At 46.3% G+C, this 26,093-nt stretch overlaps 1 protein-coding gene across 4 annotated transcripts in view; it reads left to right on the top strand.

Moving 5' to 3' along the window:
- PDE2A (phosphodiesterase 2A) overlaps positions 1 to 26,093 on the top strand; it is a 758,587-nt gene that overhangs the window by 558,303 nt on the left and 174,191 nt on the right. For all 4 annotated transcript variants that reach the window (XM_073661082.1, XM_073661081.1, XM_073661080.1 and 1 more), the window contains 2 exons: positions 22,493 to 22,658; positions 22,870 to 22,922. In XM_073661082.1, the coding sequence (XP_073517183.1) occupies positions 22,493 to 22,658; positions 22,870 to 22,922 (219 nt within the window). The remainder of the gene's footprint in view (positions 1 to 22,492; positions 22,659 to 22,869; positions 22,923 to 26,093) is intronic.

Raw genomic sequence — 26,093 nt, 5'->3', positions numbered from 1 at the left:
GGCTAACACTATAACAGCTTTATACAAGGGCCGACACTATAACAGCTGTATACAAGGGCCGACACTATAACAGCTTTATACAGGGGCTAACACTATAACAGCTTTATACAAGGGCCGACACTATAACAGCTGTATACAGGAGCCGACACTATAACAGCTTTATACAAGGGCCGACACTATAACAGCTTTATACAGGAGCCGACACTATAACAGCTTTATACAAGGGCCGACACTATAACAGCTTTAAACAGGGGCCGACACTATAACAGCTTTATACAGGGGCCGACACTATAACAGCTTTAAACAAGGGCCGACAGTATAACAGCTGTATACAGGAGCCGACACTATAACAGCTTTATACATGGGCCGACACTATAACAGCTTTATACAGGAGCCGACACTATAACGGCTTTATACAGGGGCCGACACTATAACAGCTTTATACAGGAGCCGACACTATAACGGCTTTATACAGGGGCCGACATTATAACGGCTTTATACAGGGGCCGACACTATAACGGCTTTATACAGGGGCCGACACTATAACAGCTTTATACAGGGGCCGACACTATAACAGCTTTATACAGGGGCCGACACTATAACAGCTTTATACAGGGGCCGACACTATAACAGCTTTATACAGGGGCCGACACTATAACAGCTTTATACAGGAGCCGACACTATAACAGCTTTATACAGGGGCCGACACTATAACAGCTGTATACAAGGGCCGACACTATAACAGCTGTATACAAGGGCCGACACTATATCAGCTTTATACAAGGGCCGACACTATAACAGCTGTATACAGGGGCCGACACTATAACAGCTGTATACAAGGGCCGATACTATAACAGCTTTATACAAGGGCCGACACTATAACAGCTTTATACAGGAGCCGACACTATAACAGCTTTATACAGGGGCCGACACTATAACAGCTGTATACAAGGGCCGATACTATAACAGCTTTATACAGGAGCCGATACTATAACAGCTTTATACAGGGGCCGACACTATAACAGCTTTATACAGGGGCCGACACTATAACAGCTTTATACAGGAGCCGACACTATAACAGCTTTATACAGGGGCCGACACTATAACAGCTGTATACAAGGGCCGATACTATAACAGCTTTATACAGGAGCCGATACTATAACAGCTTTATACAGGGGCCGACACTATAACAGCTTTATACAGGGGCCGACACTATAACAGCTTTATACAAGGGCCGACACTATAACAGCTTTATACAGGGGCCGACACTATAACAGCTGTATACAGGGGCCGACACTATAACAGCTTTATACAAGGGCCGACACTATAACAGCTTTATGCAGGGGCCGACACTATAACAGCTTTATACAGGGACCGACACTATAACGGCTTTATACAGGGGCCGACACTATAACAGCTTTATACAAGGGCCGACACTATAACAGCTTTATACAAAGGCCGACACTATAACAGCTTTATACAAGGGCCGACACTATAACAGCTTTATACAAGGGCCGACACTATAACAGCTGTATACAGGGGCCGACACTATAACAGCTTTATACAGGGGCCGACACTATAACAGCTTTATACAGGGGCCGACAGTATAACGGCTTTATACAAGGGCCGACACTATAACAGCTTTATACAGGGGCCGACACTATAACAGCTTTATACAAGGGCCGACACTATAACAGCTTTATACAGGGGCCGACACTATAACGGCTTTATACAAGGGCCGACACTATAACAGCTTTATACAGGGACCGACACTATAACAGCTTTATACAGGGGCCGACACTATAACGGCTTTATACAGGGACCGACACTATAACGGCTTTATACAAGGGCCGACACTATAACAGCTTTATACAGGGGCCGACACTATAACAGCTTTATACAAGGGCCGACACTATAACAGCTGTATACAGGGGCCGACACTATAACAGCTTTATACAAGGGCCGACACTATAACAGCTTTATACAGGGGCCGACATTATAACGGCTTTATACAGGGGCCGACACTATAACAGCTTTATACAGGGGCCGACACTATAACAGCTTTATACAGGGGCCGACAGTATAACGGCTTTATACAAGGGCCGACACTATAACAGCTTTATACAGGGGCCGACACTATAACAGCTTTATACAAGGGCCGACACTATAACAGCTTTATACAGGGGCCGACACTATAACGGCTTTATACAAGGGCCGACACTATAACAGCTTTATACAGGGACCGACACTATAACAGCTTTATACAGGGGCCGACACTATAACGGCTTTATACAGGGACCGACACTATAACGGCTTTATACAGGGGCCGACACTATAACAGCTTTATACAGGGGCCGACACTATAACAGCTGTATACAGGGGCCGACACTTTAACAGCTTTATACAGGGGCCGACACTATAACGGCTTTATACAAGGGCCGACACTATAACAGCTTTATACAGGGGCCGACACTATAACAGCTTTATACAAGGGCCGACACTATAACAGCTGTATACAGGGGCCGACACTATAACAGCTTTATACAAGGGCCGACACTATAACAGCTTTATACAGGGGCCGACATTATAACGGCTTTATACAGGGGCCGACACTATAACAGCTTTATACAGGAGCCGACACTATAACAGCTTTATACAGGGGCCGACACTATAACAGCTTTATACAAGGGCCGACACTATAACGGCTTTATACAGGGGCCGACACTATAACAGCTTTATACAGGAGCCGACACTATAACAGCTTTATACAGGGGCCGACACTATAACAGCTTTATACAAGGGCCGACACTATAACGGCTTTATACAGCAGCGACACTATAACGGCTTTATACAAGGGCCGACACTATAACAGCTTTATACAGGGGCCGACACTATAACAGCTGTATACAAGGGCCGACACTATAACAGCTTTATACAGGGTCTGACACTATAACAGCTTTATACAGGAGCCGACACTATAACGGCTTTATACAGGGGCCGACACTATAACAGCTTTATACAGGGGCCGACACTATAACAGCTGTATACAAGGGCCGACACTATAACGGCTTTATACAGCGGCGACACTATAACGGCTTTATACAAGGGCCGACACTATAACAGCTTTATACAGGGGCCGACACTATAACAGCTGTATACAAGGGCCGACACTATAACAGCTTTATACAGGGTCTGACACTATAACAGCTTTATACAAGGGCCGACACTATAACGGCTTTATACAGGGGCCGACACTATAACAGCTGTATACAAGGGCCGACACTATAACAGCTTTATACAGGGTCTGACACTATAACAGCATTATACAGGAGCCGACACTATAACGGCTTTATACAGGAGCCGACACTATAACAGCTTTATACAAGGGCCGACACTATAACAGCTTTATACAGGAGCCGACACTATAACGGCTTTATACAGGAGCCGACACTATAACGGCTTTATACAGGGGCGACACTATAACAGCTTTATACAGGAGCCGACACTATAACAGCTTTATACAGGGGCCGACACTATAACAGCTTTATACAAGGGCCGACACTATAACGGCTTTATACAGGGGCGACACTATAACAGCTTTATACAAGGGCCGACACTATAACAGCTGTATACAAGGGCCGACACTATAACAGCTTTATACAAGGGCCGACACTATAACAGCTGTATACAGGGGCCGACACTATAACAGCTTTATACAGGGCCGACACTATAACAGCTTTATACAAGGGCCGACACTATAACAGCTTTATACAAGGGCCGACACTATAACAGCTGTATACAGGGGCCGACACTATAACAGCTTTATACAGGGCCGACACTATAACAGCTTTATACAAGGGCCGACACTATAACAGCTTTATACAGGGCCGACACTATAACAGCTTTATACAAGGGCCGACACTATAACAGCTGTATACAGGGGCCGACACTATAACAGCTTTATACAGGGCCGACACTATAACAGCTTTATACAAGGGCCGACACTATAACAGCTTTATACAGGGGCCGACACTATAACAGCTTTATACAGGGCCGACACTATAACAGCTTTATACAGGGGCCGACACTATAACAGTTTTATACAAGGGCCGACACTATAACGGCTTTATACAGGGCCGACACTATAACAGCTTTAGACAGGGGCCGACACTATAACAGCTTTATACATTGGCCGACACTATAACAGTTTTATACAGGGGCGACACTATAACGGCTTTATACAGGGGCGACACTATAACGGCTTTATACAAGGGGGCCGACACTATAACGGCTGTATACAAGGGCCGACACTATAACAGCTTTATACAAGGGCCGACACTATAACAGCTTTATACAGGGGCCGACACTATAACAGCTTTATACAAGGGCCGACACTATAACAGCTTTATACAAGGGCCGACACTATAACAGCTTTATACAGGGGCCGACACTATAACGGCTTTATACAAGGGGGCCGACACTATAACAGCTGTATACAAGGGCCGACACTATAACAGCTGTATACAAGGGCCGACACTATAACAGCTTTATACAAGGGCCGACACTATAACAGCTGTATACAGGGGCCGACACTATAACAGCTTTATACAAGGGCCGACACTATAACGGCTTTATACAGGGGCGACACTATAACGGCTTTATACAAGGGGGCCGACACTATAACAGCTGTATACAAGGGCCGACACTATAACAGCTTTATACAGGGGCCGACACTATAACAGCTGTATACAAGGGCCGACACTATAACAGCTTTATACAAGGGCCGACACTATAACAGCTTTATACAGGGGCCGACACTATAACGGCTTTATACAGGGGCCGACACTATAACAGATTTATACAGGGGCCAACACTATAACAGCTTTATACAGGGGCCGACACTATAACAGCTTTATACAAGGGCCGACACTATAACAGCTTTATACAGGGGTCGACACTATAACGGCTTTATACAAGGGCTGACACTATAACGGCTTTATACAGGAGCCGACACTATAACAGCTTTATACAGGGGCCGACACTATAACAGCTTTATACATGGGCCGACACTATAACAGCTTTATACAGGAGCCGACACTATAACGGCTTTATACAGGGGCCGACACTATAACAGCTTTATACAGGGGCGACACTATAACAGCTTTATACAAGGGCCGACACTATAACATCTTTATACAAGGGCCGACACTATAACAGCTTTATACAGGGGCAGACACTATAACAGCTGTATACAGGGTCCGACACTATAACAGCTTTATACAGGGGCCGACACTATAACAGCTATATACAGGGGCCGACACTATAACGGCTTTATACTGGGGTCGACACTATAACGGCTTTATACCAGGGTCAACACTATAACAGCTTTATACAGGAGCCGACACTATAACAGCTTTATACAAGGGCCGACGCTATAACAGCTTTATACAAGGGCTAACACTATAACAGCTTTATACAAGGGCTAACACTATAACGGCTTTATACAGGGGCCGACACTATAACGGCTTCATACCAGGGCCGACACTATAACAGCTGTATACAAGGGCCGACACTATAACAGCTTTCTACAGGAGCCGACACTATAACAGCTGTATACAAGGGCCGACACTATAACAGCTTTAAACAGGGGCCGACACTATAACAGCTTTATACAGGGGCCGACACTATAACAGCTGTATACAAGGGCCGACACTATAACAGCTTTATACAGGGGCCGACACTATAACAGCTTTATACAAGGACCGACACTATAACAGCTTTATACAAGGGCCGACACTATAACAGCTTCATACAGGGGCCGACACTATAACAGCTTTATACAGGGTCTGACACTATAACAGCTTTATACAGGGTCTGACACTATAACAGCTTTATACAGGGGCCGACACTATAACAGCTTTATACAAGGACCGACACTATAACAGCTTTATACAAGGACCGACACTATAACAGCTTTATACAAGGGCCGACACTATAACAGCTTTATACAGGGTCTGACACTATAACAGCTTTATACAGGAGCCGACACTATAACAGCTTTATACAAGGACCGACACTATAACAGCTTTATACAAGGGCCGACACTATAACAGCTTTATACAAGGGCGGACACTATAACAGCTTCATACAGGGGCCGACACTATAACAGCTTTATACAAGGACCGACACTATAACAGCTTTATACAAGGGCGGACACTATAACAGCTTCATACAGGGGCCGACACTATAACAGCTTTATACAGGAGCCGACACTATAACGGCTTTATACAGGAGCCGACACTATAACAGCTTTATACAGGGGCCGACACTATAACAGCTTTATACAGGAGCCGACACTATAACAGCTTTATACAGGGGCCGACACTATAACAGCTTTATACAAGGGCCGACACTATAACGGCTTTATACAGGGGCCGACACTATAACAGCTGTATACAAGGGCCGACACTATAACAGCTTTATACAAGGGCCGACACTATAACAGCTGTATACAAGGGCCGACACTATAACAGCTTTATACAAGGGCCGACACTATAACGGCTTTATACATGGGGGCCGACACTATAACGGCTGTATACAGGAGCCGACACTATAACAGCTTTATACAGGAGCCGACACTATAACAGCTTTATACAGGGGCCGACACTATAAAAGCTTTATACAAGGGCCGACACTATAACGGCTTTATACAGGGGCCGACACTATAACAGCTGTATACAAGGGCCGACACTATAACAGCTTTATACAAGGGCCGACACTATAACAGCTGTATACAAGGGCCGACACTATAACAGCTGTATACAAGGGCCGACACTATAACAGCTTTATACAAGGGCCGACACTATAACATCTGTATACAGGGGCCGACACTATAACAGCTTTATACAAGGGCCGACACTATAACGGCTTTATACAGGGGCGACACTATAACGGCTTTATACAAGGGGGCCGACACTATAACAGCTGTATACAAGGGCCGACACTATAACAGCTTTATACAGGGGTCGACACTATAACAGCTGTATACAAGGGCCGACACTATAACGGCTTTATACAGCGGCGACACTATAACGGCTTTATACAGGAGCCGACACTATAACAGCTTTATACAGGGGCCGACACTATAACAGCTTTATACAAGGGCCGACACTATAACGGCTTTATACAGCGGCGACACTATAACGGCTTTATACAAGGGCCGACACTATAACAGCTTTATACAGGGGCCGACACTATAACAGCTGTATACAAGGGCCGACACTATAACAGCTTTATACAGGGTCTGACACTATAACAGCTTTATACAAGGGCCGACACTATAACGGCTTTATACAGGGGCCGACACTATAACAGCTGTATACAAGGGCCGACACTATAACAGCTTTATACAGGGTCTGACACTATAACAGCTGTATACAAGGGCCGACACTATAACAGCTTTATACAGGGTCTGACACTATAACAGCTTTATACAGGAGCCGACACTATAACGGCTTTATACAGGGGCGACACTATAACAGCTTTATACAGGAGCCGACACTATAACAGCTTTATACAGGGGCCGACACTATAACAGCTTTATACAAGGGCCGACACTATAACGGCTTTATACAGGGGCGACACTATAACAGCTTTATACAAGGGCCGACACTATAACAGCTTTATACAGGGGCCGACACTATAACAGCTTTATACAGGGCCGACACTATAACAGCTTTATACAGGGGCCGACACTATAACAGTTTTATACAAGGGCCGACACTATAACGGCTTTATACAGGGCCGACACTATAACAGCTTTAGACAGGGGCCGACACTATAACAGCTTTATACAGGGGCCGACACTATAACAGCTTTATACATTGGCCGACACTATAACAGCTTTATACAGGAGCCGACACTATAACAGCTTTATACAGGGGCCGACACTATAACAGCTTTATACATTGGCCGACACTATAACAGCTTTATACAGGGGCCGACACTATAACAGCTTTATACAGGGGCCGACACTATAACAGCTTTATACATTGGCCGACACTATAACAGTTTTATACAGGGGCGACACTATAACGGCTTTAGACAGGGGCCGACACTATAACGGCTTTATACAGGGGCGACACTATAACGGCTTTATACAAGGGGGCCGACACTATAACGGCTGTATACAAGGGCCGACACTATAACAGCTTTATACAAGGGCCGACACTATAACAGCTTTATACAGGGGCCGACACTATAACAGCTTTATACAAGGGCCGACACTATAACAGCTTTATACAAGGGCCGACACTATAACAGCTTTATACAGGGGCCGACACTATAACAGCTTTATACAAGGGCCGACACTATAACGGCTTTATACAGGGGCCGACACTATAACGGCTGTATACAAGGGCCGACACTATAACGGCTTTATACAAGGGGGCCGACACTATAACAGCTGTATACAAGGGCCGACACTATAACAGCTGTATACAAGGGCCGACACTATAACAGCTTTATACAAGGGCCGACACTATAACGGCTGTATACAAGGGCCGACACTATAACAGCTTTATACAAGGGCCGACACTATAACAGCTTTATACAGGGGCCGACACTATAACGGCTGTATACAAGGGCCGACACTATAACGGCTTTATACAAGGGGGCCGACACTATAACAGCTGTATACAAGGGCCGACACTATAACAGCTGTATACAAGGGCCGACACTATAACAGCTTTATACAAGGGCCGACACTATAACAGCTGTATACAGGGGCCGACACTATAACAGCTTTATACAAGGGCCGACACTATAACGGCTTTATACAGGGGCGACACTATAACGGCTTTATACAAGGGGGCCGACACTATAACAGCTGTATACAAGGGCCGACACTATAACAGCTTTATACAGGGGCCGACACTATAACAGCTGTATACAAGGGCCGACACTATAACAGCTTTATACAAGGGCCGACACTATAACAGCTTTATACAGGGGCCGACACTATAACGGCTTTATACAGGGGCCGACACTATAACAGATTTATACAGGGGCCAACACTATAACAGCTTTATACAGGGGCCGACACTATAACAGCTTTATACAAGGGCCGACACTATAACAGCTTTATACAGGGGTCGACACTATAACGGCTTTATACAAGGGCTGACACTATAACGGCTTTATACAGGAGCCGACACTATAACAGCTTTATACAGGGGCCGACACTATAACAGCTTTATACATGGGCCGACACTATAACAGCTTTATACAGGAGCCGACACTATAACGGCTTTATACAGGGGCCGACACTATAACAGCTTTATACAGGGGCGACACTATAACAGCTTTATACAAGGGCCGACACTATAACATCTTTATACAAGGGCCGACACTATAACAGCTTTATACAGGGGCAGACACTATAACAGCTGTATACAGGGTCCGACACTATAACAGCTTTATACAGGGGCCGACACTATAACAGCTATATACAGGGGCCGACACTATAACGGCTTTATACCAGGGTCAACACTATAACAGCTTTATACAGGAGCCGACACTATAACAGCTTTATACAAGGGCCGACGCTATAACAGCTTTATACAAGGGCTAACACTATAACAGCTTTATACAAGGGCCGACACTATAACAGCTTTAAACAGGGGCCGACACTATAACAGCTTTATACAGGGGCCGACACTATAACAGCTGTATACAAGGGCCGACACTATAACAGCTTTATACAGGGGCCGACACTATAACAGCTTTATACAAGGACCGACACTATAACAGCTTTATACAAGGGCCGACACTATAACAGCTTCATACAGGGGCCGACACTATAACAGCTTTATACAAGGGCCGACACTATAACAGCTTTATACAGGGTCTGACACTATAACAGCTTTATACAGGAGCCGACACTATAACAGCTTTATACAAGGACCGACACTATAACAGCTTTATACAAGGGCCGACACTATAACAGCTTTATACAGGGGCCGACACTATAACAGCTTTATACAAGGACCGACACTATAACAGCTTTATACAAGGGCGGACACTATAACAGCTTCATACAGGGGCCGACACTATAACAGCTTTATACAAGGGCCGACACTATAACAGCTTTATACAAGGACCGACACTATAACAGCTTTATACAAGGGCCGACACTATAACAGCTTCATACAGGGGCCGACACTATAACAGCTTTATACAGGAGCCGACACTATAACGGCTTTATACAGGAGCCGACACTATAACAGCTTTATACAGGGGCCGACACTATAACAGCTTTATACAGGGGCCGACACTATAACAGCTTTATACAAGGGCCGACACTATAACGGCTTTATACAGGGGCCGACACTATAACAGCTGTATACAAGGGCCGACACTATAACAGCTTTATACAAGGGCCGACACTATAACAGCTGTATACAAGGGCCGACACTATAACAGCTTTATACAAGGGCCGACACTATAACGGCTTTATACATGGGGGCCGACACTATAACGGCTTTATACATGGGGGCCGACACTATAACGGCTTTATACAGGAGCCGACACTATAACAGCTTTATACAGGAGCCGACACTATAACAGCTTTATACAGGGGCCGACACTATAACAGCTTTATACAAGGGCCGACACTATAACGGCTTTATACAGGGGCCGACACTATAACAGCTGTATACAAGGGCCGACACTATAACAGCTTTATACAAGGGCCGACACTATAACAGCTGTATACAATGGCCGACACTATAACAGCTGTATACAAGGGCCGACACTATAACAGCTTTATACAAGGGCCGACACTATAACAGCTGTATACAGGGGCCGACACTATAACAGCTTTATACAAGGGCCGACACTATAACGGCTTTATACAGGGGCGACACTATAACGGCTTTATACAAGGGGGCCGACACTATAACAGCTGTATACAAGGGCCGACACTATAACAGCTTTATACAGGGGTCGACACTATAACAGCTGTATACAAGGGCCGACACTATAACAGCTTTATACAAGGGCCGACACTATAACAGCTTTATACAGGGGCCGACACTATAACGGCTTTATACAGGGGCCGACACTATAACAGCTTTATACAGGAGCCGACACTATAACGGCTTCATACAGGAGCCGACACTATAACAGCTTTATACAGGGGCCGACACTATAACAGCTTTATACAGGAGCCGACACTATAACAGCTTTATACAGGGGCCAACACTATAACAGCTTTATACAAGGGCCGACACTATAACGGCTTTATACAGGGGCCGACACTATAACAGCTTTATACAGGGGCCGACACTATAACAGCTTTATACAAGGGCCGACACTATAACGGCTTCATACAGGGGCCGACACTATAACAGCTTTATACAGGGGCCGACACTATAACGGCTTTATACAGGGGCCGACACTATAACAGATTTATACAGGGGCCGACACTATAACAGCTTTATACAGGGGCCGACACTATAACGGCTTTATACAGGAGCCGACACTATAACAGCTTTATACAGGGGCCGACACTATAACAGCTTTATACAGGAGCCGACACTATAACAGCTTTATACAAGGGCCGACACTATAACAGCTTTATACAATGGTCGACACTATAACGGCTTTATACAGGGGCCGACACTATAACAGCTGTATACAAGGGCCGACACTATAACAGCTTTATACAAGGGCCGACACTATAACAGCTGTATACAAGGGCCGACACTATAACAGCTTTATACAAGGGCCGACACTATAACGGCTTTATACAAGGGGGCCGACACTATAACGGCTGTATACAAGGGCCGACACTATAACAGCTTCATACAAGGGCCGACACTATAACAGCTGTATACAAGGGCCGACACTATAACAGCTGTATACAAGGGCCGACACTATAACAGCTTTATACAAGGGCCGACACTATAACAGCTGTATACAGGGGCCGACACTATAACAGCTTTATACAAGGGCCGACACTATAAAGGCTTTATACAGGGGCGACACTATAACGGCTTTATACAAGGGGGCCGACACTATAACAGCTGTATACAAGGGCCGACACTATAACAGCTTTATACAGGGGCCGACACTATAACGGCTTTATACAAGGGGGCCGACACTATAACAGCTGTATACAAGGGCCGACACTATAACAGCTTTATACAGGGGCCGACACTATAACAGCTGTATACAAGGGCCGACACTATAACAGCTTTATACAAGGGCCGACACTATAACAGCTTTATACAGGGGCCGACACTATAACGGCTTTATACAGGGGCCGACACTATAACAGATTTATACAGGGGCCGACACTATAACAGCTTTATACAGGGGCCGACACTATAACAGCTTTATACAAGGGCCGACACTATAACAGCTTTATACAGGGGTCGACACTATAACGGCTTTATACAAGGGCTGACACTATAACGGCTTTATACAGGAGCCGACACTATAACAGCTTTATACAGGGGCCGACACTATGACAGCTTTATACAGGAGCCGACACTATAACGGCTTTATACAGGGGCGACACTATAACAGCTTTATACAAGGGCCGACACTATAACATCTTTATACAAGGGCTGACACTATAACAGCTTTATACAGGGGCAGACACTATAACAGCTGTATACAGGGGCCGACACTATAACAGCTTTATACAGGGGCCGACACTATAACAGCTATATACAGGGGCCGACACTATAACGGCTTTATACTGGGGTCGACACTATAACGGCTTTATACCAGGGTCGACACTATAACAGCTTTATACAGGAGCCGACACTATAACAGCTTTATACAAGGGCCGACGCTATAACAGCTTTATACAAGGGCTAACACTATAACAGCTTTATACAAGGGCTAACACTATAACGGCTTTATACAGGGGCCGACACTATAACGGCTTCATACCAGGGCCGACACTATAACAGCTGTATACAAGGGCCGACACTATAACAGCTTTATACAGGAGCCGACACTATAACAGCTTTATACAGGAGCCGACACTATAACAGCTGTATACAAGGGCCGACACTATAACAGCTTTAAACAGGGGCCGACACTATAACAGCTTTATACAGGGGCCGACACTATAACAGCTGTATACAAGGGCCGACACTATAACGGCTTTATACAGGGTCTGACACTATAACAGCTTTATACAGGGGCCGACACTATAACAGCTTTATACAAGGACCGACACTATAACAGCTTTATACAAGGGCCGACACTATAACAGCTTCATACAGGGGCCGACACTATAACAGCTTTATACAAGGGCCGACACTATAACAGCTTTATACAAGGACCGACACTATAACAGCTTTATACAAGGGCCGACACTATAACAGCTTCATACAGGAGCCGACACTATAACGGCTTTATACAGGAGCCGACACTATAACAGCTTTATACAGGGGCCGACACTATAACAGCTTTATACAGGAGCCGACACTATAACAGCTTTATACAGGGGCCGACACTTTAACAGCTTTATACAAGGGCCGACACTATAACGGCTTTATACAGGGGCCGACACTATAACAGCTGTATACAAGGGCCGACACTATAACAGCTTTATACAAGGGCCGACACTATAACAGCTGTATACAAGGGCCGACACTATAACGGCTTTATACAAGGGGGCCGACACTATAACGGCTGTATACAAGGGCCGACACTATAACAGCTTTATACAAGGGCCGACACTATAACAGCTTTATACAAGGGCCGACACTATAACAGCTTTATACAGGGGCCGACACTATAACGGCTTTATACAAGGGGGCCGACACTATAACAGCTGTATACAAGGGCCGACACTATAACAGCTGTATACAAGGGCCGACACTATAACAGCTTTATACAGGGGCCGACACTATAACAGCTTTATACAAGGGCCGACACTATAACAGCTGTATACAGGGGCCGACACTATAACAGCTTTATACAAGGGCCGACACTATAACAGCTTTATACAGGGGCCGACACTATAACAGCTTTATACAGGGGCGACACTATAACGGCTTTATACAAGGGGGCCGACACTATAACAGCTGTATACAAGGGCCGACACTATAACAGCTTTATACAGGGGCCGACACTATAACAGCTGTATACAAGGGCCGACACTATAACAGCTTTATACAAGGGCCGACACTATAACAGCTTTATACAGGGGCCGACACTATAACGGCTTTATACAGGGGCAGACACTATAACAGCTTTATACAGGGGCCGACACTATAACAGCTTTATACAGGAGCCGACACTATAACAGCTTTATACAGGGGCCGACACTATAACAGCTTTATACAGGGGCCGACACTATAACAGCTTTATACAGGGGCCGACACTATAACGGCTTTATACAGGGGCCGACACTATAACAGCTTTATACAAGGGCCGACACTATAACAGCTTTATACAAGGGCCGACACTATAACAGCTTTATACAGGGGCCGACACTATAACAGCTTTATACAGGGGCAGACACTATAACAGCTTTATACAGGGGCCGACACTATAACAGCTTTATACAGGGGCCGACACTATAACAGCTTTATACAGGGGCCGACACTATAACAGCTTTATACAGGGGCCGACACTATAACAGCTGTATACAAGGGCCGACACTATAACAGCTGTGTACAAGGGCCGACACTATAACAGCTTTATACAAGGACCGACACTATAACAGCTTTATTCAAGGGCCGACACTATAACGGCTTTATACAAGGGCCGACACTATAACAGCTGTATACAGGAGCCTACACTATAACAGCTTTATACAAGGGCCGACACTATAACAGCTTTATACTGGGGCCGACACTATAACAGCTGTATACAAGGGCCGACACTATAACAGCTTTATTCAAGGACCGACACTATAACAGCTTTATACAAGGACCGACACTATAACAGCTGTATACAAGGGCCGACACTATAACAGCTGTATACAGGAGCCTACACTATAACAGCTTTATACAAGGGCCGACACTATAACAGCTTTATACTGGGGCCGACACTATAACAGCTGTATACAGGAGCCGACACTATAACAGCTTTATTCAAGGGCCGACACTATAACAGCTTTATACAAGGGCCGACACTATAACAGCTGTATACAGGGGCCGACACTATAACAGCTTTATACAAGGGCCGACACTATAACAGCTGTATACAAGGGCCGACACTATAACAGCTGTATACAAGGGCCGACACTATAACAGCTGTGTACAAGGGCCGACACTATAACAGCTTTATACAAGGACCGACACTATAACAGCTTTATTCAAGGGCCGACACTATAACAGCTTTATACAAGGACCGACACTATAACAGCTGTATACAGGAGCCGACACTATAACAGCTTTATACAAGGGCCGACACTATAACAGCTTTATACTGGGGCCGACACTATAACAGCTGTATACAAGGGCCGATACTATAACAGCTTTATACAAGGACCGACACTATAACAGCTGTATACAGGAGCCGACACTATAACAGCTTTATACAAGGGCCGACACTATAACAGCTTTATACTGGGGCCGACACTATAACAGCTGTATACAAGGGCCGATACTATAACAGCTTTATACAAGGACCGACACTATAACAGCTGTATACAAGGGCCGACACTATAACAGCTGTATACAAGGGCCGACACTATAACAGCTTTATACAGGGGCCGACACTATAACAGCTTTATACAAGGGCCGACATTATAACAGCTGTATACAAGGGCCGACACTATAACAGCTTTATACAAGGGCCGACACTATAACAGCTGTATACAAGGGCTGACACTATAACAGCTTTATACAAGGGCCGACACTATAACAGCTTTATACAAGGGCCGACACTATAACAGCTGTATACAAGGGCCGACACTATAACAGCTTTATTCAAGGGCCGACATTATAACAGCTGTATACAGGAGCCGACACTATAACAGCTTTATACAAGGACCGACACTATAACAGCTGTATACAAGGGCCGACACTATAACAGCTTTATACAAGGACCGACACTATAACAGCTGTATACAAGGGCCGACACTATAACAGCTTTATACAAGGGCCGACACTATAACAGCTGTATACAAGGGCCGACACTATAACAGCTGTATACAAGGGCCGACACTATAACAGCTTTATACAGGGGCCGACACTATAACAGCTGTATACAAGGGCCGACACTATAACAGCTTTATACAAGGACCGACACTATAACAGCTGTATACAAGGGCCGACACTATAACAGCTGTATACAAGGGCCGACACTATAACAGCTTTATACAGGGGCCGACACTATAACAGCTTTATACAAGGGCTGACACTATAACAGCTTTATACAGGGGCGACACTATAACAGCTTTATACAAGGGCCGACACTATAACAGCTTTATACAAGGGCCGACACTTTAACAGCTTTATACAAGGGCCGACACTATAACAGCTGTATACAAGGGCCGACAGTATAACAGCTGTATACAAGGGCCGACACTTTAACAGCTTTATACAAGGGCCGACATTATAACAGCTGTATACAAGGGCCAACACTATAACAGCTTTATACAAGGACCGACACTATAACAGCTGTATACAAGGGCCGACACTATAACAGCTGTATACAAGGGCCGACACTATAACAGCTGTATACAAGGGCCGACACTTTAACAGCTTTATACAAGGGCCGACATTATAACAGCTGTATACAAGGGCCAACACTATAACAGCTTTATACAAGGGCCGACACTATAACAGCTGTATACAAGGGCTGACACTATAACAGCTTTATACAAGGGCCGACACTTTAACAGCTTTATACAAGGGCCGACATTATAACAGCTGTATACAAGGGCCAACACTATAACAGCTTTATACAAGGGCCGACACTATAACAGCTGTATACAAGGGCTGACACTATAACAGCTTTATACAAGGGCCGACACTATAACAGCTTTATACAAGGGCCGACACTATAACAGCTGTATACAGGGGCCGACACTATAACAGCTTTATACAAGGGCCGACACTTTAACAGCTTTATACAAGGGCCGACACTTTAACAGCTTTATACAAGGGCCGACACTATAACAGCTGTATACAAGGGCTGACACTATAACAGCTTTATACAAGGGCCGACACTTTAACAGCTTTATACAAGGGCCGACATTATAACAGCTGTATACAAGGGCCGACACTATAACAGCTTTATACAAGGGCCGACACTTTAACAGCTTTATACAAGGGCCGACACTATAACAGCTGTATACAAGGGCTGACACTATAACAGCTTTATACAAGGGCCGACACTTTAACAGCTTTATACAAGGGCCGACATTATAACAGCTGTATACAAGGGCCAACACTATAACAGCTTTATACAAGGGCCGACACTATAACAGCTGTATACAAGGGCTGACACTATAACAGCTTTATACAAGGGCCGACACTATAACAGCTTTATACAAGGGCCGACACTATAACAGCTGTATACAAGGGCTGACACTATAACAGCTTTATACAATGGCCGACACTATAACAGCTTTATACAAGGGCCGACACTATAACAGCTGTATACAAGGGCCGACATTATAACAGCTGTATACAAGGGCCGACACTATAACAGCTTTATACAGGGGCCGACACTATAACAGCTTTATACAAGGGCTGACACTATAACAGCTGTATACAAGGGCCGACACTTTAACAGCTTTATACAAGGGCCGACACTATAACAGCTGTATACAAGGGCCGACACTATAACCGCTTTATACAAGGGCTGACACTATAACAGCTGTATACAAGGGCCGACACTTTAACAGCTTTATACAAGGGCCGACACTATAACAGCTGTATACAAGGGCCGACAGTATAACAGCTGTATACAAGGGCCGACACTTTAACAGCTTTATACAAGGGCCGACATTATAACAGCTGTATACAAGGGCCAACACTATAACAGCTTTATACAAGGACCGACACTATAACAGCTGTATACAAGGGCCGACACTATAACAGCTGTATACAAGGGCCGACACTATAACAGCTGTATACAAGGGCCGACACTTTAACAGCTTTATACAAGGGCCGACACTATAACAGCTTTATACAGGGGCCAACACTATAACAGCTTTATACAAGGGCCGACACTATAACAGCTGTATACAAGGGCTGACACTATAACAGCTTTATACAAGGGCCGACACTTTAACAGCTTTATACAAGGGCCGACATTATAACAGCTGTATACAAGGGCCAACACTATAACAGCTTTATACAAGGGCCGACACTATAACAGCTGTATACAAGGGCTGACACTATAACAGCTTTATACAAGGGCCGACACTATAACAGCTTTATACAAGGGCCGACACTATAACAGCTTTATACAAGGGCCGACACTTTAACAGCTTTATACAAGGGCCGACACTATAACAGCTGTATACAAGGGCTGACACTATAACAGCTTTATACAAGGGCCGACACTTTAACAGCTTTATACAAGGGCCGACATTATAACAGCTGTATACAAGGGCCAACACTATAACAGCTTTATACAAGGGCCGACACTATAACAGCTGTATACAAGGGCCAACACTATAACAGCTTTATACAAGGGCCGACACTATAACAGCTGTATACAAGGGCCGACACTATAACAGCTTTATACAAGGGCCGACACTATAACAGCTTTATACAAGGGCCGACACTATAACAGCTGTATACAAGGGCTGACACTATAACAGCTTTATACAATGGCCGACACTATAACAGCTTTATACAAGGGCCGACACTATAACAGCTGTATACAAGGGCCGACATTATAACAGCTGTATACAAGGGCCGACACTATAACAGCTTTATACAAGGGCCGACACTATAACAGCTGTATACAAGGGCCGACACTATAACAGCTGTATACAAGGGCCGACACTATAACAGCTGTATACAAGGGCCGACACTATAACAGCTTTATTCAAGGGCCGACATTATAACAGCTGTATACAAGGGCCGACACTATAACAGCTGTATACAAGGGCCAGCACTATAACAGCTTTATACAAGGGCTGGATGATTTTCTCTATACATAACATTGTGGGTTACGGTTACATTAGACAATATTACACCTATAGTTGTACATTAGTACGGTAATAGTAATTACATAACTAGTATCATAATTAGGATGATCCGGGGGTCTTGGACTGATCGCCTTTTCTCGGGGTCAAGAAGGAATTTTTCTCCGTCATGTAAATTGGCTGAAGGTGTCCTGGGGATTTTGCCTTTTTCTGGATCCACAGATTTAAGCAGAGGGATATTGGTAATACCATTATTAGAGTCACAAGAGTAACACAAAAGATAAAACTAATTAAAAAATTATAAGCGGGTTCATTTTTTATTGTAATAGTGCAGCAATAATAAAAATAATAATAATAAATTTGTGAGGCTGAGTCCCAGTTAGTTAGTAAATTGGTGTAGTGTTGTTGTAGGGAGGACAATTGGGGGAGGAAGGTTGAACTTGTTACTATGTTACTATGACCAATATGGAGCTGGGGTTTCAGGTCCAAACTTTTCACCGGGGTCCATGGGACTCTAGTTACGCCACTGGCTGTGATCAGTTATCCGTCCTATCCCTGGAGATCACGGACAATTATGGCTCAATATCTAATATCCCTGTTCTCAGGTGGACCTTTGGTTACTTATCTATTGTCCCTGGTGCTCATGAGATGTGTAGGGGATAACGTGTGATATCTGCAGTGGTTTACCGTCATATTTCTCGAGATGAATTGTAATTGTGGCGTAAGATCTAATTTCCTTAAACCTCTACAGTAACTATGGTAAAATCCTATATATATCTATGATCCCTGGTGGATAAGAAATTCTTTGGGGTTATCGTCTAATATCTGTGGTGGTCTAAGGTGGTTTGACCTCATATTCCAGGAGATAAAGGCTAGTTGTGGCCTGCAATTAATATTACTAAAGCTCTAGGGTATACTATATCTGTTTTCACTGCTGGTCTAGAAAAGTTTAAGGGTTAATAACTAATCATTGTTGGGGTCTAGAGTAGGATAACATTATTATCCCTGGTGGTCTAGGATAATTGTATGCTAATATCTAGTATCCTCTGTGCTGTAGGGTAATTAGAGCTCAATATCTACTGACTGCGTTCATATCCCTGGAGGTCTAGAGCATTTGTGGGAAATATCTAATAGCCCTAAAGCTCTGGAGTAGCTAACGTTAGATATTTAATATCCCTGGTGGTCTAGAGGGATTCAGGGATTAATACCCAATATCTGTGGGGTCTTAGGTAGGTTAACATTCCTTTTCCTGGATATATAGGGTAATTGTAGGTTAATATTTAATATCCATAAAGCTATACAGAAACTATGGGTGATGTCTGATATCCCTGGTAGTTTAGGGTAGGGTGACTGTCACTTTCCTGGCGAGCTAGAATAGTTCTTAGTTAATATGCAAAATCACTAAAGCTTTGGGGTAACCCTGGGTACATAGACAATATCCCTGTTGGTCTAAAGAATTGCATGGGTTTATATTTCATTTCCCTGGTGGTCTAGAGATGTTCATCGGGTAAAATCTAATTTCCCTGGTGGGTCTACAGATGTTCAGCGGGTAAAATCTAATTTCCCTGGTGGTCTACAGATGTTCAGTGGCTAATATCTAATTTCCCTGGTGGTCTACAGATGTTCAGTGGCTAATATTTAATTTCCCTGGTGGTCTAGAGATGTTCAGGGATTAATATCTTATGTTCCCGATGGTCTAGGGTAGGTTAATAGTCATATCTCTGGATAGCTAAGGTAATTCTTGGTTAATATCTAATATCTCTAAAGACCTAGGGCGACTCTACGTAAATATCTAGTATCCCCGATGGTCTAGAGATATTCAGGAGTTAATATCCAATAACTCTGGTGGTCTAGAGAAGTCGAGAGGTTAATATCTAGTATTCCTGGTGGTCTAGGGTAGGTTAATAGTGAAATTTCTGGAAAGCTAGGGTAATTCTTGGTTAATGTCTAATGTCCCTAAAGCCCTAGGGTGAATCTTGGTAAATATTTAGATATTCCTGATAGTCTAGAGAAGCTCAGGGGTTATTACCTAACATTCCTGGTGGCATAGGTTAATAGTCATCTCCCTGGAGAGTTAGGGTAATTGTTCATTAATGTGTAATGTCCCTAGAGCTCTGAGTAAATATTAAGATATTCCTTGTCGTCTAGAGAAATTCAGGGGCTAATAATTAATATTCCTAGAGAAGTTTGGGGGTTAATATATAATATTCCTGGTAGTCTAGAGAAGGTCAGGGATTAATATCTAAAATCCATGAGGATCTGGAGAAGTTCAGAGGTTAATATCTAATATCCCTGGTGGCCTAGAGAAGTTCAGAGGTTATTATCTAATATCCCTGGTGGTCTAGAGAAGTTCAGAGGTTATTATCTAATATCCCTGGTGGCCTAGAGAAGTTCAGAGGTTAATATCTAATATCCCTGGTGGCCTAGAGAAGTTCAGAGGTTATTATCTAATATCCCTGGTGGTCTAGAGAAGTTCAGAGGTTATTATCTAATATCCCTGGTGGCCTAGAGAAGTTCAGAGGTTATTATCTAAAATTCCTATTGGTGTAAAGCAGGTGTCATGGGTCTGTCAGATGTGACAGACAGTCGCCCTGCAGTTGGTTGCAAAAGATCTCTTTGTTTCGCATTACAGACACCTTCTTAGCTGTTTCACTCTAGGACCCCGCGGCTACCTCCCTCCTGATCTAATTGACACTCAGGTCTGGGTATTTAAATAGTTTCACTTTTGCTGCAGGGAGGTGCCGGTGATATTCACATGTTTCCTTGTGAAAGCTTGGAGCTACTGTAGTCTGTTTTCTTCCTCTCTGGTGTTAAGAGTACGTGTGTGTTATCTCTCTGAAGTTGGTTCAATCTAAGTTATTTTTCCCCCATGTCTGTCTACCTTGTTGTCTTTAGTTGTTAGTGGGGATTGACTATCGCTCATCCCCCCCCTTCCCTATCCAGGGCCAAGCGCTAGGGAAATACAGGGATAGGTTCCTGTGCTGCGATTGGTGAACAACCAATATAGGGACGGTAGGTGAGACATGGTGATATCAGATCAGCCTAGGAGGTCTCCACTCCCTCTTTCCCGAGAGTCTGGGCTTCCTTCCCCTCTTCCCATTGTGTTGCACTTAGTCTTTCCCACACCGAGCGTACCAGCAGGTTAATAGTCACATTCCTGGAGAACTGGGGTAATTCTTGGTTAATGTCTAATGTCCCTAAAGCTCTGGGGTGATATCCCTGGTGGTCCACACCTGATTTGGGGTTGTCTAGTGGTAACACCAGGGATTCCCGGTGGGGATGGTTTGGATAAGGCGCCGCTCTTGGGTCGGGGATGGATCCTTTATGTAATGTCACTTTCTTGTTCCGCAGATGGTGGTGGCGTGTAAACGGGTGCTGGCCGTGCAGAAGTTACAGCCGTGGCCCCAAGTCAGTCTGTCAACCGGCTCCTCAGAAAAATCACTGGTCAAACCCGATCCCGATCCTGCTCCCAATGAAAGTTACGATGAGCTGGACCGGAAAATCCTGCAGTTATGTGGTACGTGCCATGTCCTAAGCTATTGTTCATACTGTGCCTCTTGTTTCATGAATAGAATTTTATAGCTACAGTGAAGACTGACACCTGCACAGTCTTCTACCTGCTAACAGAGCAGCAGTGTAGCCACAGCAGCTGAGCTGAGCGCGGTTCCACCTCTTTTGGGTGTGGGTTCCATTTAGGGACTTGATTTAAACCTGTGTCTCGTCCTCAGGTGAACTCTACGACCTGGACGCCGCGTCTCTACAGATTAAAGTCATTCAATACGTGAGTATTCTGCAGCCAAAAGTTCTGCAACTTTCTACTAAACCTTGTACATTCGTGTCTTATTAGGCCACAGTCCCACTATCAGTATTCGGTCAGTATTTTTTTCTCAGGAGTTGGAGCCAAAACCAAGTAAGGAACAATCTGAGAAAAGGTATAATAGAAACAAGTCACCAATTCTGTATTTATCACCCACTCCTGGTTTTGGCTCCCACTGACCAAATACTGATCAAATACTGATAGTGGGGCCGTGGCCTTTGTAAGATCTCTGCCTGCTGTCACTGGACGGAAACTTGTCTCCATTCACTAACTGAAGCCTGATCTCCGGCAGCCGCGCCGACCCCTCTACCCCATCCTTTATATGGTGCCCTGATCCCTGGCTGCCGTGCCGACCCCTCTACTCCGTCCTTTATATGGTGCCCTGATCCCTGGCAGCCGCGCCGACCCCTCTACTCCGTCCATTATATGGTGCCCTGATCCTTGGCAGCCGTGCCGACCCCTCTACCCTGTCCTTTATATGGTGCACTCACCCCTGGCAGCCATGCCGACCCCTCTACCCCGTCCTTTATATGGTGCCCTGATCCCTGGCAGCCATGCCGACCCCTCTACCCCGTCCTTTATACGGTGCCCTGATCCCTGGCAGCCGCGCCGACCCCTCTACCCCGTCCTTTATATGGTGCCCTGATCCCTGGCAGCTCTGCCGACCCCTCTACCCCGTCCTTTATATGGTGCCCTGATCCTGGCAGCCATGCCGACCCCTCTACCCCGTCCTTTATATGGTGCTCTGATCCCTGGCAGCCGTGCCGACCCCTCTACCCCGTCCTTTATATGGTGCCCTGATCCCTGGCAGCCATGCCGACCCCTCTATCTCGTCCTTTATATGGTGCCCTGATCCCTGGCAGCCGAGCCGACCCCTCTACCCCGGCCTTTATATGGTGCTCTGATCCCTGGCAGCCATGCCGACCCCTCTACCCCGTCCTTTATATGGTGCTCTGATCCCTGGCAGCCATGCCGACCCCTCTACCCCGTCCTTTATATGGTGCCCTGATCCTGGCAGCCATGCCGACCCCTCTATCTCGTCCTTTATATGGTGCCCTGATCCCTGGCAGCCGAGCCGACCCCTCTACCCCGGCCTTTATATGGTGCCCTGATCCCTGGCAGCCGCACCGACCCCTCTACCCCATCCTTTATATGGTGCCCTGATCCCTGGCAGCCGAGCCGACCCCTCTACCCCGGCCTTTATATGGTGCCCTGATCCCTGGCAGCCGCACCGACCCCTCTACCCCATCCTTTATATGGTGCCCTGATCCCTGGCAGCCGCGCCGACCCCTCTACCCTTCCTTTATATGGTGCCCTGATCCTGGCAGCCATGCCGACCCCTCTATCTCGTCCTTTATATGGTGCCTTGATCCCTGGCAGCCGCGCCGACCCCTCTACCCCGTCCTTTATATGGTGCCCTGATCCCTGGCAGCCGCGCCGACCTCTCTACCCTGTCCTTTATATGGTGCCCTGATCCCTGGCAGCCGCACCGACCCCTCTACCCCATCCTTTATATGGTGCACTGATCCCTGGCAGCCATGCCGACCCCTCTACCCCGTCCTTTATATGGTGCCCTGATCCCTGGCAGCTGCGCCGACCCCTCTACCCCGTCCTTTATATGGTGCCCTGATCCCTGGCAGCCGCGCCGACCCCTCTACCCCGTCCTTTATATGGTGCACTGATCCCTGGCAGCCATGCCGACCCCTCTACCCCATCCTTTATACGGTGCCCTGATCTCTGGCAGCAGCGCTGACCCCTCTGTTTCATCCTTTATACGGTGCCCTGATCCCTGGCAGCCACGCCGACCCCTCTACCCCGTCCTTCATATGGTGCCCTGATCCCTGGCAGCCACGCCAACCCCTCTACCCCGTCCTTTATATGGTGCCCTGATCCCTGGAAGCCGTGCCGACCCCTCTACCCTGTCCTTTATATGGTACCCTGATCCCTGGAAGCCGTGCCGACCCCTCTACCCTGTCCTTTATATGGTGCCCTGATCCCTGGCAGCCGTGCCGACCCCTCTACCCTGTCCTTTATATGGTGCCCTGATCCCTGGCAGCTGCGCCAACCCCTCAACCCCGTCCTTTATATGGTGCCCTGATCCCTGGCAGCCGCACCGACCCCTCTACCCCGTCCTTTATACGGTGCCCTGATCCCTGGCAGCCGCTCCGACTCCTCTACCCCGTCCTTTATATGGTGCACTCACACCTGGCAGCTGCGCCGACCCCTCTACCCCCTCCTTTATACGGTGCCCTGATCCCTGGCAGCCGCTCCGACTCCTCTACCCCGTCCTTTATATGGTGCACTCACACCTGGCAGCTGCGCCGACCCCTCTACCCCCTCCTTTATACGGTGCCCTGATCCCTGGCAGCCGCTCCGACCCCTCTACCCTGTCCTTTATATGGTGCACTCACCCCTGGCAGCCGCGCCGACCCCTCTACCCTATCCTTTATACAGTGCCCTGATTCCTGGCAGCCGCTCCGACCCCTCTACCCCGTCCTTTATATGGTGCACTCACCCCTGGCAGCCGCACCGACCCCTCTACCCCGTCCTTTATACTGTGCCCTGATCCCTGGCAGCCGCTCCGACCCCTCTACCCCATCCTTTATACTGTGCCCTGATCCCTCGCAGCCGCTCCGACCCCTCTACCCCGTCCTTTATACGGTGCCCTGATCCCTCGCAGCCGCTCCGACTCCTCTACCCCGTCCTTTATACGGTGCCCTGATCCCTGGCAGCTGCGCCGACCCCTCTACCCCATCCTTTATACGGTGCCCTGATCCCTGGCAGCCGTGCCGACCCCTCTACCCCATCCTTTATATGGTGCCCTGATCCCTGGCAGCCGCACCGACCCCTCTACCCCATCCTTTATACTGTGCCCTGATCCCTGGCAGCCGCTCCGACCCCTCTACCCCGTCCTTTATACGGTGCCCTGATCCCTGGCAGCCGTGCCGACCCCTCTACCCCATCCTTTATACTGTGCCCTGATCCCTGGCAGCCGCTCCGACCCCTCTACCCCATCCTTTATACTGTGCCCTGATCCCTGGCAGCCGCTCCGACCCCTCTACCCCGTCCTTTATACGGTGCCCTGATCCCTGGCAGCCGTGCCGACCCCTCTACCCCGTCCTTTATACGGTGCCC

This window comes from Phyllobates terribilis, unplaced genomic scaffold, assembly GCF_046119375.1.
Source record: "Phyllobates terribilis strain yellow unplaced genomic scaffold, ASM4611937v1 Scaffold_2__4_contigs__length_985480577, whole genome shotgun sequence".
NCBI classification, from domain to species: Eukaryota; Metazoa; Chordata; class Amphibia; order Anura; family Dendrobatidae; genus Phyllobates; species Phyllobates terribilis.
Note: the sequence above shows the minus strand (reverse complement) of the source record. Positions and strands in the feature narration are given on the sequence as shown.